Below are 13675 nucleotides of genomic sequence, written 5' to 3'. Positions count from 1 at the left end.
GTATGTATTGGTTAAGCAGTGTCTCACCAGGGGGGGTACCCTAGTATTCAGTCCTTGATGAACCAAGTCTTCAATGATTGCGATGGTGTCAGGTACAGGAACTTTGGTGAATAAGGAAACCACATCAAAACTGACAAGCAGGTCGTCTGGGGACAGGGAAATCCCCTTGATTGTCGATACCAGGTCGGTAGAGTTTAGTACCGCAGAGGTGGTTTTTCCAGTGAAAGGCCGTAGGATTTCAGACAAAAAACGAGCCAGTTTGTAGGTGGGGGAGTTAATAGTAGAGACAATGGGACGAAGAGGTGTATCTTTATGTATCTTTGGTAAGCCGTATAATCTTGGTGGCCTGGCTGCAGAAGGTTTCAACGATAACTGTTTGGTCTGATCAATTAATGCGGTTGAATCAGAAATGATGTTGTTGGTTTTAGTGATGAGGCTGTTGGTGGGGTCTCTTTTTATTTTTTGTATAGCTGCCATCGTTGAGTAGTTCTTGAATTTTGTTGTTGTATTCTATTTTGTCCATGATGACTGTGGCATTGCCTTTGTCGGCTGAGAGGATAACAATGTCATCCCTCTTTTTCAATTGAGCTAATTCAAAACGCTCACCAATTTCTCAACCACATGAATTCCATACACCCAGCCATCAGATTCACCATGGAAGTCGAAAAAGATGGCAAGCTACCCTTTTTGGATGTCCTAATTAAAAGGAGACCTGATGGTTCAATGAGCCATTCTGTCTACAGGAAAGCCACCCATACGGATGCCTACCTAAAACCGGATTCCCACCACCATCCATCCCAGAAGAACTCCCTCATCAAGACTCTATACCATAGAGCCCAATGCATCTCCGACCAGGAACACATTGCCAGTGAACTCAAACACGTACGCCAAGCTCTTAAGGCTAATGGTTACTCCGACTACACAATCCGTAAAGCTATCACTCCAACCATCAAGAAGGATCCTGTTGAGGAGCCTTTCAAAACCATCACCTTACCCTACATTGCTGGGGTCACAAAAAAGATCTCCAAAATCCTGATTAAACACAAGATTCAGGTCCGATTCAACACAGTACAAAAAAATCCGTGATCTGGTCCCGTCTGTAAAAGATGTGGTTCCAGACATACAGTACCGTGGCGTCTACAAACTAAGTTGCCTTTGTGGTAGCAGTTTCATTGGAGAAACCAAACGACATGTCTCGGACCGCATCCGTGAACATAAAGCAGACTTGAAACACAGTAGGACAAACACCTCAGCCGTGGCAGATCACTGTTACAATTCAGTGGGCTCACATGATATTGACTTCTCCAAGACAGAGGTTCTCTGCAAGCCATCTGGCTATCGTGAGAGATTCGTTCATGAGGCGATCCACATATACAAACACAGAGACAATTTCAACCGAGAAGATGGATTCTGGCTTAGCAATCATTGGAAGGACGTAATAAACCATTTCGGATCTTAACTGATTGTGTTCACGTTTATGGTGACTTTCAGACCGCGTTCCACTCACTGGCATTGTATTCTCCGCAGGGAATGGACTCTTTGCTCTGCTGCATTGACATATCTTGTTTCTTCCTCTTAGTATCTTTCACACGACGGTCAACGGTACAATGTATAGTAACAAATAGTATAAAAATGTATATGCTTAAGACAATGTACAAAGTAATATATAATATCGTAATTGTATAGTGAATATACAGCAGTGTGATATACATTAGGGTGGGTAGAATAATACATAGTGTAATATTACAATGTATGAGGTTTAGGGTGGTTTATAGCAATACAGTATATAATTTAATGTTGGGTTTGTCTATGGCAGTATATAGTACGGTGTAGATACGTGTGATGTAAGAGAATAAAGTTTAGATGGAAGCATATTATATTTTTTACGACGTAGAATTGTAATGTATTACTTACTATTAGTAACTCAGCTTATTGTAGAGTATATTTAGTATAATGATGATACTATGTAGTTTATACTTTAGTTGTTTACGTGGTGGTTTTAGTTACTGCAGCTACATACTATTAACACTTCTTCCCTTTATTAATGCTACCCCTATCCCCTCCCTGTGATGCTAATACTGCATAATGCACGGGCAAAGTAGCACTAATTCACATACCTGCATTTCCCATATCCCCTCCCTTGGATGCTGCTAATCCTGCATAATGCACGGACATAAGTAGTACTAATCACATACCTGCATTTCCCATAAATATGCTAAATTCCTCTTGATATGCAAATTATTTTGTCAAGACGCCCTTTCCCCCCCCTTCCAACCCAGCTTATATATATGCTCCAAGCACGTGTGCTGTTTCATTCAGACGCTGTCGCCTCGACAGACCTGGTTTCACCTGAGGACGGCTGCTTGCGTTGTGGCCGAAACGTCGTGAGAATTATTTAATGTTTTATTTTTATTATTTTATTACTTCCCTTCTACGTGACTTTACCGAAAGAACCAAGAAGATATAAGTTTTATATTGGTAGTTTTGTAACGTGCTCAGGGAATAGAATCCAGTATATAGCCAGTATTGTACAGTATCTCATGCCATTTGAAGTTTTGCGTGTCATCACGGTTTGTTTAAAAAAGATAATAAACGTCAACAAGATTGTGTGCAATTAAATATTGGTCGATATTTTACCCAATATTTCCGAATTGTACAAATAATAATGCTTCTTTACTGCTTGCAATCCAGAGGTTGCCAATTCCACGTCCTGGCATGGCAGTTAAACCATTGGGGAATTTTCTCAGATCCTTATCTACCCAGCAGTATAAATTGATACACCGCAGTTAATCGAACGGCAGATCACTTGTTGTGGTGTAAAATGTGGGGGACTTATTTATTTCCAAGTGTAGGTGTATGGATAATCCCACCTATTCCAAGACATCTGGCTGACTTGAAAGATTAGGCCAAATTACCATCGAGAGGGGCTTCTAGAGCTCCTTCTAGTGGAGGCGCTTCTGCCAGCAGTGACTTGAGCAAGCTTTTGCAGGGATTTTTACTTGAACGTTTTTTTACTAAGTGTGCAAAACCTAACACATACCCACCTCGCACAATCTATAGCCCAATTGCATCATCCATCGCATAGTGCACTTGCTACGAAGCCAGTTTGCTGGGGTTCAGTGGTTCAAATCCTACTGCCACTTGGAAATGCAGTCGACATTACTAAACTGTACTGTGCGCCCTAAAGTGCACAATAAAAACCCCATCACATCATTCTCAATTGCATACCACTGTGTGTCAGGCAATTACATACATCTGCTAACCACAGGGCAACTTCAAAATTGAACGTACTTTCATATATATAAAAAATATAAGTAGCAATTAAATGGATGGATGATTGCGATATGCAAAGGTGCAGCCTGACACTCTCTTGCTCACACCATTGCTGCCGGATCTTCCTCGACTACACTCCCCACCCAGCCCCCCCAAGAGGGTATTTGGCCTACACTTCCACACTGCTGATCGACTAACTGTGGCTTACCCATTTATACTGCTATATCTACTTCTGTTCCTGATGACAACCGCTTGTGTTGCGATCGAAACGTCGTGATATTTGTATTAACTTTATTTTTTATTAGTTTATTATTTTTTCTATCTACGTGACTTTACCCAAAGAACCACAGACTATTAATTTCTGCAGTCACGAAAGTTTTAAGTCAATATACTTTATATTATATACATATATACATGGGCGCCACGTTGGCGAGATGTTAACTACCTCGCTTGGTATATAGGAGGTTGTGGGCTCGATCCCGACCCTGATGCCTGTATATTTGGAGTTTGCATTTTCTCCCCGTGGTCACGTGGCTTTTTCTCCGCTTCCTCTGGTTTTTCCCTCCACATTTAGAATCAACATGCGTTTAGAGTATTTGACCGCTATAGATTTCTACGTGATAAGCCACTTAGTTGAGCTATCATTTGTGGCCAGGTGGCTTCTGAAAAATAGCTATGTAGCTGAGTGGGTCTTTCTTCACAAAATAAAAAATAAAATGTCGATAGTTTATGTATAATTTTGGAAGATAATTTTATATTCCTCCTTGCTGGTTGTGTTATTGCATGATGGACACCTTGTCTGCATTTTCAGTTTAATAAACTCGGTTGCAGTACAGTATCTGTTCGAAGACAAAGCTTTACTTTTGTCTTTTTAAAAGTGAAAGCAAACATTCCTAATTCAGCTGTTTGATTAACATGCTGTGTCTGCTTTGTCGAGAGAGATGGGATGAAGTCAGCCATGGCAATTGGTAGTAACATGGGCAACTGCAATGCAATCGGTAGGCAATGGCACCTCCAATTCCTCGTGGGGTTTTTATGAGCTTTTTGTGATTTTCGAACAATGAGGTGGACAGCTCTCGCGGATGTGTTTCCGGGGTGTACCGTGTTGTTGTTGTTGTTGTTGTTTACCACCATGTCCGACGTTCAGCCCCATGTGCCAGGAGCTTATTTTCAATTCCCGAAGAAAGTCCCATCACAGGAAGCAACACCATGCGAAATAACACGCGTCACAGCCGAAAAACGCATTGGACAGCTATACAGCACAACCACGAAAACCTACGCAGTAATGGGGTGACAGCTCATGAAACCCTGGATAATGATTATAATAATAGAGAAATTAAATGTTTCCAATTGCCGGTAGTGTATATGAGTACAATATTTAACTTACAATTTCGTTTATACTCAGACATCAGCTATCCACATGTTTATTGAAGGCCTTCACAGTGTGTTTTGTAATTAGATTAAATAAAACATTCTTCAGCTGAAGATGCTTAATATAAAAGGGATGAAGTTTAACAAGCCCAGTGTATACTTTCTAACAGGATCGCATTTGCTGATTGGTTTCTTGCACGAACCTCTCTGAGGGTGTCTTTATATGACTCCCGGTGGACATTTTCACAGCTGTCCTCAAAAGCTCTCCGATGAGTTTTCTTTTGGGCTGTAATGTGTGTTGTTGGGCCGAAAGCTTCTTCAGAAACTTTAGAATGAGAGAATATCATGGCATGTGGAGTAAAAAATAGGACATGAGGCTAAACAACATGCAAGGGCAGCCCATCGGAGAACCGTCTTGATAATATCAGCAATGGTAGGAGAAGAAATGTACAACATGGGTTAAATTTATTTATTCTACATTTTTATCTATTGATTTAATGTAGTTGCAAAGGTAGAACAGTTATACTTATACTCTATGTTATATAACAATTTATATTTTTGGCTATGGTGTAATAACATCAAACTCCAATAAAATAAATGTTAACTTAATACACCTTGTTGTGGAATATATATTCAAGTGTTGGTATTTTCTAATTTTATTTCATTAACTTTTACTGTAAAAAAATATTAAACATTACATTGAAGTAAAATTCTGGGCTTACTTTAATAACTAGCAAGGACATTGTAATTCTTTCAGATTGAATGTGTTCCATTTTTATAATTAGCATTTGTTTTTTAAGCAATGGTGTAATACTGCTGGGGAACTAGACTACTTGAGCTTGTGTTTTTGCACGGTTTACAATTAGTTTTCCTTATTAAGTTCACCGATGCATGAATATCACAGCAGTTTGCAATTTTACTGCTTGTTTTACAACATGCTGCTTGGCCGGAAATCTAAGATGAACCCAGAGGCAACGATGAAATAACAATTTGTGGAACACCTGAGCTTGTAACCATCGTATACCACGGCAGGCTGTGTTATTTATTTTGAAAGTTTGATTAGCGTTATTTTTAGTGCTATGACAACACCTGATATGATTGTGTTGTTTACAATTACAAGAAGAGCCTTGAATGGTGCACTCATAGATATCTCCTTTGTAGGATGAGCTTTAGTTTATAGTTTATATTTTCAATTATCCATATGTATAGGTTACAGATTAGAGAATATATGTGACAGATGTATGCTTTCCTTTAATTTTTACAGTGGTGAAATGCAAATATGCATTTTTTAATGTGAGGATTTAGATGAAAATCTTTGAGACCAATGTGCAGACGAAGAAAGGGAATTATGTCTTCCCAAAATGTCATGTTGATTTGTAGCCTCTGTTATTTTAGAGGAGTGAAAATTATATTCCTTTTAATATTCCTTTCACGAACATTTTCACTCATCCAGCGATTATCGTCCGATGGAAACTAGTACAGATATACGAATGTAAAAGAGTTTGACTTGTTTTAGTTTTGTAAGATGTTCAGCCATCCCTGCACAACCATGTGAGATACACGTTACTGCTCCGGTCAAAGGAATCGCCAATTATTTGATACATAATGCAATGCAACATCATCCAAACTAGTTGTCACTTTCACGACAGAAAACGCAATTTGCAAGTATAGTCGTGTCTGGTTCTCTAAATACTCACAGCAAAATGCATCTTTGCATTTCACCACTGTAAAAATTGAAGGAGGAAAAAAAATACATCTTTCACATATATTCCTTAGTTTGTAACACATATGCACGGATACTTAAAAATGTAAACTATAAACACAAGCTAACTCTACCAAGGAGATAACCATGAGTGTGCACCATTCAAGGCTCTTGTAACTTTATACAAAACATAGTCATATTAGGCTTTGTCATATAGCACGAAAAAATAACGACGATCAAACGTTCATAATAAATCACAGCTCGCCATGCATACCACGTGTGCCATGGTGTATGGTCCAACTGCTTATTCACTGCATAGCACAGTGGTGAGTCTGAAGCCAGAACAAAACTCTAGTGTGCCTTTAATACTAGGGTCCATTTACCCAGCTTCTGGAAAAGTAAATTTAGATGGGTACATTCCTGCACATTGAAGAATCTTGTCCTTTCTTTGCACAGAAAGTGACCTTCATTGAGGCAATCGTTTTGGCATGCAGATGCGTACTTGTGTGTATTATAAATGCCTGCACCTGAAGCAATGCACATTAAAACCACATTAAACAATTGGTAAATATTGCATTGTCCACTTAAAGCCTGGCAGCAAGCTGTTTTTCGTTAAATGTGTTATTTAAAAAGTCACGCTTGTAAAAAAAAGTTGGCTTTTATTTAATATTTTATTTAACTGAGCAGGCAATGTTTAGCACAATTAGGGACTGATGTCTTATTGATCGGCTTGCATTCAAGGAGTGCTAATGGTTGTTAATTTAGATGCTCTAATACACTTAGCTTTGTGTAAATTCATTTATTCAGTGTGCTGGATGCAACTGATCATTACATTTTCTTACAGATAAATATTATTTTATTGGAATGAGAAAAGAAGTATGTGTAATTCATTTTTGGGACATTGATTTATCTAGATTGGAGACCGACGTTTCACGTATTAAAAAAAAATCACCAATATAACAATTTCACAGAAATACTATATAGGTTTCGTGGACACGTTGATGTACAGCTCTTGCTGCTGTTAGAAATCATTTGAAGTCTCACATTCACTTCCGGTCTATGCAGCACAGGTGTTAGATGGATTCTCTAGACATAAAATGAGAGATATGTCATTGTCTGCTTGTGTGTACACATAGTGTATCAGTTATGTATGTATGATTGTGATCCAAAGCCTTGTTTGAAAGACTGCTTTGTTTAACTATGCAGAGTGCAATCTGATGCCATATTGACATCTCTCAGCTGTTGGAAAGGTTGCCTCTCAAATATCATCTGCACTTGAATGTACAACATATGGAGTCAACTGATTAATACAAAAAACCGAGACATTTTAATGTCAAAAGTGTCAATTTCACATGCATGTCCTGGTGGCAGTAAGAATAACGTTGCCCCCAGCATTTAGCAGCAATTAAAACTTCTATTAGAGCATGCACTTCATCACGACTTTCCACATTTAGCCTTTACGTTAATGATTCATCCCCTCTTGCAGAATGGTTATTGACCTTTATATGTTCAATTTTAATTATATGTTTGTTTTAAAAAATGTGCTAATGGATGTATGCAATGATATTTGTATTAACTTCGCAATAGGTCACATGTTTGTCTCTTGATCAGGATATACCACTTTTAAATAATGAGAAATATACTTTATTAATTCTATGAGATGAAAATAAATGAGATTTATCATGATTAATTAATTATATACTTGCTACCATCTACAATTTCTATGTGCTTGTCAAAGTGAATGACAGTGCTTTTAGATTTAATTAACCTAATATACAAAACAAAAAAAAGAGATATTGTGGGTACAATTAACTGAATACTTTTGTTGATATGTTTTTCTCCTGTTTTGAATGTTCCAGACAATTCAAATCAACTTTGAGAAGTTTGAGCTGGAGAGGGATTTTGACATGCTTACGGTGGGTGATGGTCTCACTGAGGGTGACCCTGAAACAGCAATTGCAGTGTAAGTATTGTACAATATCTGCAATTACCCGTGCCTATTTAGGTTTTTGAAATCATACGTATATTTATAGAAACAAAGACAAAGATCCCCCCTCATAGCCTGGACAGACATTTGGAGCAATGCTGTTAGCAAGCACCTATGAAGGCCGGCATGACACACGAAGGGTTCGGTGGCCAGCACGACGTCCAACCGCTTTGTCTTCCCAGTGACGACATTTACACACAACACCTGGTCGTCATTTGAAACCGAGTCATCCTTTAGGGGAGGCCCAGGACCGGTTCCGATTATCGTCACTGATGTTGGCCGTGAGTGGAAATTGAACTCGGGTTACCGGGTTCGTAGCCCACGGGGCTAACCGCCGCACTATCCTAAGCACCCACACTTCAGCTGCAAAAGTTAATCATGTATTATAATTTTATGAAACACACGCAAAAAAACATAATATAAACTCGTGTACAGCATCACACACCTACCTACTGCGATGATAACATGTATTGAATGTAATGTTTCAACACGTGAGAAGTCCACAAACTCCAATAAGCAATTAAGGATATTTACAGGAATAACTACGAAAAATATAAGACGAAAAATACATTTATATTATTGCATTCTTGAAAAAGTATGCATTTGGTGTGCTTTTAAATAAATAAAATACTCTCTTTACCAAACTTTGACTCATTTCTCCCTCTTCCACCAATATATTAAATTCTATAATAATTATAATTGTTTTAAATGTGTCTGCATGTTGGTGTGTTTTGGTCACGTTTTGTACCAGTCTGACAGGAACAAATATACCAGACGTAGTTGTCAGTACAACGGGACAAATGTGGCTGCACTTGCAGACAGATGAGAGTGTCAATTCCCTGGGGTTCAAGATTATCTTCCAAGGTAAGGGCAGTCATTCACATTATTCACTGCGATTAATGCGTGGTACACGGTGCCACACAGCTGGGTTATGATCATCAATCTTTCAGATGCCACGTGCATTACCTGCTTGCTAGCTTCGTAATCGCATAACATTAATAGTGACCTGTAGGATTTTATGATTGGCAGAAATGAAGTACAAACACAGTGTTTTCAGATGCGGTTGCATGTCCATGTGTTATAAATCCAAAAATCGCATTATAGTCTGTCTTTCTACTCAACAGTTTAAGTATTGGTGCGTTCCTTCTTTCCGCATGAATTCACATTCCCATTTTTTTTATATGCGATTCCATTTGTACACATTCTAAATCCAAAATTGTAATTTGTCTTCTGAGACAAGAATACACCAGAAACGTATGTTGATGGGTGCCAGTGAAACTATTAACTGTTATCAGAATTCATGAACATGCATGGCAAGCATTATGTGTTATGCAGATCCACTGCTGGATGAGGGCCTCTCCATACTGCGTGGGTTCTGAGCATTGTTTTAACGAATCTTCACTACGTTGGTGATGGTGGACAGGAAGGGGGAGCATCGAAGTAATAAAACATTGGTATTTAAATAATGTGAAATACATACTCGTCACAGCGGACTCAACTAAGACATTAATGAGTTAAGGTTTTTTACGTGGTTTTGTAGAAAATCAACTTTAATATCATGCGTACGTATGTTCCCAAGGTTATTGTTCCACGTGGGATTTTGCACGTGTTCTTTTTTTATGATCTATGAAAAAAAACCCCAGAAACAATTGTCTTAATCAGTTGATTTAAATGTCCTGGAGAGCACCACAAATTGCATTCACTTTAACCACATTGCTTACAGCAAAATAACAGATGGTAGTGTTTGATATACCAGGAAGCCACTTTAGCAACACTGTTGCTGAGCATTTAAAATGTTCTAAAATGCAATTTGATGACATTATTGGCTAAATTGCCACACTAAGCGAAGCTGTTTTGCAGGTTTTCACTTCTTAACGCATCTGCAGTGGCATGTGTGTAGGGTGTGTTTGAGCGGGTGCCAGGTGTCGTCTTGTGCAACGATATTGAGATATCTATTCTTCACTAAATTACACGGTATTGCACATAGATCTCGACTTATGCATTCATCGTGTCTTCTTGGTTCTTTCGGTAAAGTCACGTATAAGGGAAAAAATAAAATAAAAAAAATACAATTCTTACTGTGAGAATTGTATTTTATGTTAAAACATTTTTTATTTTATTATTTCCCTTCTACGTGACTTTACCAAAAGAACCAAGAATATGAATCCCTGCAGTCACGAAAGCTTTAAATCGACATTCATCGTGTTACCTAAATTCTATTTGTAAAAAGGTTCATGTTTGTTGCTTCACAGGCTAGTACAAGTAAAACTAAATAAATACAGTATATATTTTTTTATTACTGGGAGAAACACATTTTGGCATTTCCGTCTACAGGACTTCAAAAAAAAGGTGGTTATAGTTCATTTTGAGGAATATATTATGTTTGAGAAACCAATTTTTCTCTAACTCATGAACCAGGGATGCTACCAAGATGCAGTTGAAACAATGATGCAAGTTTCTTAAATCCCCTTCCCCACCACCACCTCAATCCACTCAGAATGGAACCTTCTACAAGCAAACTGAGGGCACCCCAATGGGCTCCCCCCTATCTCCGGTTGTAGCCAACATTTTCATGGAGAAATTTGAGACTGACGCCATCCAGACTGCCACTCTACGCCCGACCTTATGGAAGAGGTACGTAGATGACACTTTTGTCATCTGGCCACATGGCCGGCCTGCTCTAGACCAATTTCTCGACCACATCAATTCCATACACCCAGCCATCAGATTCACCATTGAAGTCGAAAAAGATGGAAAGCTACCCTTTTTGGATGTCCTAATTAAAAGGAGACCTGATGGTTCAATGAGCCATTCTGTCTACAGGAAAGCCACCCATACGGATGCCTACCTAAAACCGGATTCCCACCACCATCCATCCTAGAAGAACTCCCTCATCAAGACTCTATACCATAGAGCCCAATGCATCTCCGACCAGGAACACATTGCCAGTGAACTCAAACACGTACGCCAAGCTCTTAAGGCTAATGGTTACTCCGACTACACAATTCGCAAGGCCATCACTCCAACCGTCAAGAAGGATCCTGCTGAGGAGCCTTTCAAAACCATCACCTGACCCTACATTGCTGGGGTCACAAAAAAGATCTCCAAAATCCTGATTAAACACAAGATTCAGGTACGATTCAACACAGTACATAAAATCCGTGATCTGGTTCCGTCTGTAAAAGATGTGGTTCCAGACTTACAGTACCCTGGCGTCTACAAACTAAGTTGCCTCTGTGGTAGCAGTTACATTGGAGAAACCAAACGACATGTCTCGGACCGCATCTGTGAACATAAAGCTGACCTGAAACACGGTAGGACAAACACCTCAGCCGTGGCAGATCACTGTTACAATTCAGTGGGTTCACATGACATTGACTTCTCCAAGACAGAGGTTCTCTGCAAGCCATCTGGCTACCATGAGAGATTCGTTCATGAGGCGATCCACATATACAAACACAGAGACAATTTCAACCGAGAAGATGGATTCTGGCTCGGCAATCATTGGAAGGACGTAATAAACCACTTCGGATCTTAACTGATTGTTGTTCACGTTTATGGTGACTTTCAGACCGCAGTCCACTCACTGGCATTAACTGTGTATCTTGTGTTCTCCACAGGGAATGCATTATTTGCTCCGCTGCGGATCTCCTGCCACCGTTTTCCCATTCACATGTTTCATTGCTTCTACATACTATTAACATGCCCTCCCTTTGTTAATGCTACCCCCCCCCCTCCCTTTGGTGCTGCTGATCCTGCATAATGCATGGGCTAATATGACTTTGAAACCCCCCCGCCCACCTCCTACGCATTTCCCATGAATATGCTAAATTCCTCTTGATATGCACATTATTTTGTTAAGGCTCTCTTCTTCTTCCACCTCCAACTCAGCTTATATATAAGCTCCTAGCTTGGCAGTGTCTCATTCTTCACCTGAAGACGGCTGCTTGCGTTGTAGCCGAAACGTCGTGAGAATTGTTTTATTATGTTTTATTTTTATTATTTTATTACTTCCCTTCTACGTGACTTTACCGAAAGAACCAAGAAGAAAAAAAATTCGATATACCACAGTTAGTCGATCACGTGTAGTGGGGTAAAGTGTGGGTTACTGCAAACTCTTTCAAGCACTATGGCTGGCGTTCAAGCACAGGCAAAATGTCCTCTAGAGGGGACATCTGGAGTTTCCTTGAGTGGAGGCCCTCCCGTCAGTAGCAGCTTTAATGTGTGGTGTAAAGTGTGGGAATTTCAGGACTGCCCCTTTACCTTTTATATATGAACTGTGACCTTATAAAAGTTGGCCAGTGGGCAAAAATACCACTGAATGAGATAATACCAAAGTTATCATTTATTTTTAATTAACATATGATTATCTGTTTTTGTTGCGTATGCGCTTTACGTTTTAATTAAGTGTTTTGTTTAATTCCTTCATTTAAGCCATACAAAACTGTGCTGTGTAATACATGGCTTTAATTATGAATTTATGCAGCAAATTTATTAGTTATGCCATCATACCATTACTGGGACAGGACCCTGATAATTGTGCTAAACCGAGATAATCTACCGTAAAGCCAGACTGCTTGGCCAAGCAACTATTCTCGTTTGAATTTGTTCTGCAGTGTATTAGCACAGTATGCAATTGATGAAGAAAAAAACCTCACTTAAAAAAATTCATTTATTGTTGACAATCCCAGCAAATGAGACGTTAGGTTTTGTTTGAGCAAACAATTATTTCATACGTTTCCATTTTGATTGTTTATTTATTTTACACGTGTTTTTTCATGCTGAATGACCCTCAGAGCACTCACTCTAGTTTAACAGCTCCAGCTTCGTGGTAGAAGCCAGTCCACAGCAACACGTTACATCCGATGGAATGCAGTTTGCAGTTAAAACCACTATCCTCACATGGTAATAGGTACAGCAGTGCTATGATAGCCTTAATTCTGTGCAACTCTGAATGTGTTGAAAGTAATTTTCCCCGAGCCAACTTAGGTAACGTGACATTTTTTAAATCTAGTATTGACGTTTATATATATATACACCAGGGGCGGTTTCTTCATTAGGGCGATCGGGCGACGCACCACCAATGTGTGAAAGGGACTTTTTCAATCACATTAACAATCTCATTCAACCACAGAGCTATGCTAGCCGTTACTGTGCCTCTGGATATAGTCCAATCAGCGTCATGTCACGTTCTGTGGAGTACCGCCTCTTTTTGGGCGATTTCACTCCGGCTGAGAATCGCCCAGAGTGGTCCCATAGACTTACATTCAAAGATGATTTTTTTCGAAAGGCGGGCGCTGCAATGCATTCTCTATGGCTTCCGGGAGGGCTCGCACTAACGT

The 13675-nt window shown here is 39.3% G+C and overlaps 1 protein-coding gene across 2 annotated transcripts in view; it reads left to right on the top strand.

Moving 5' to 3' along the window:
• The window catches only part of CSMD3 (CUB and Sushi multiple domains 3), a 446157-nt gene that overhangs the window by 259446 nt on the left and 173036 nt on the right, over positions 1-13675 (top strand). For both annotated transcript variants that reach the window (XM_078593568.1, XM_078593567.1), the window contains 2 exons: positions 8206-8309; positions 9085-9197. In XM_078593568.1, coding sequence (XP_078449694.1) covers positions 8206-8309; positions 9085-9197 — 217 coding nt within the window. The remainder of the gene's footprint in view (positions 1-8205; positions 8310-9084; positions 9198-13675) is intronic.

The sequence above is a fragment of the Lampetra planeri genome, chromosome 4 (genome assembly GCF_965212315.1).
Source record: "Lampetra planeri chromosome 4, kcLamPlan1.2.h2, whole genome shotgun sequence".
In the NCBI taxonomy this organism is placed as follows: Eukaryota; Metazoa; Chordata; class Hyperoartia; order Petromyzontiformes; family Petromyzontidae; genus Lampetra; species Lampetra planeri.
The sequence above is the reverse complement of the archived record's forward strand: the minus strand, read 5'-3'. Positions and strand labels throughout refer to the sequence as shown.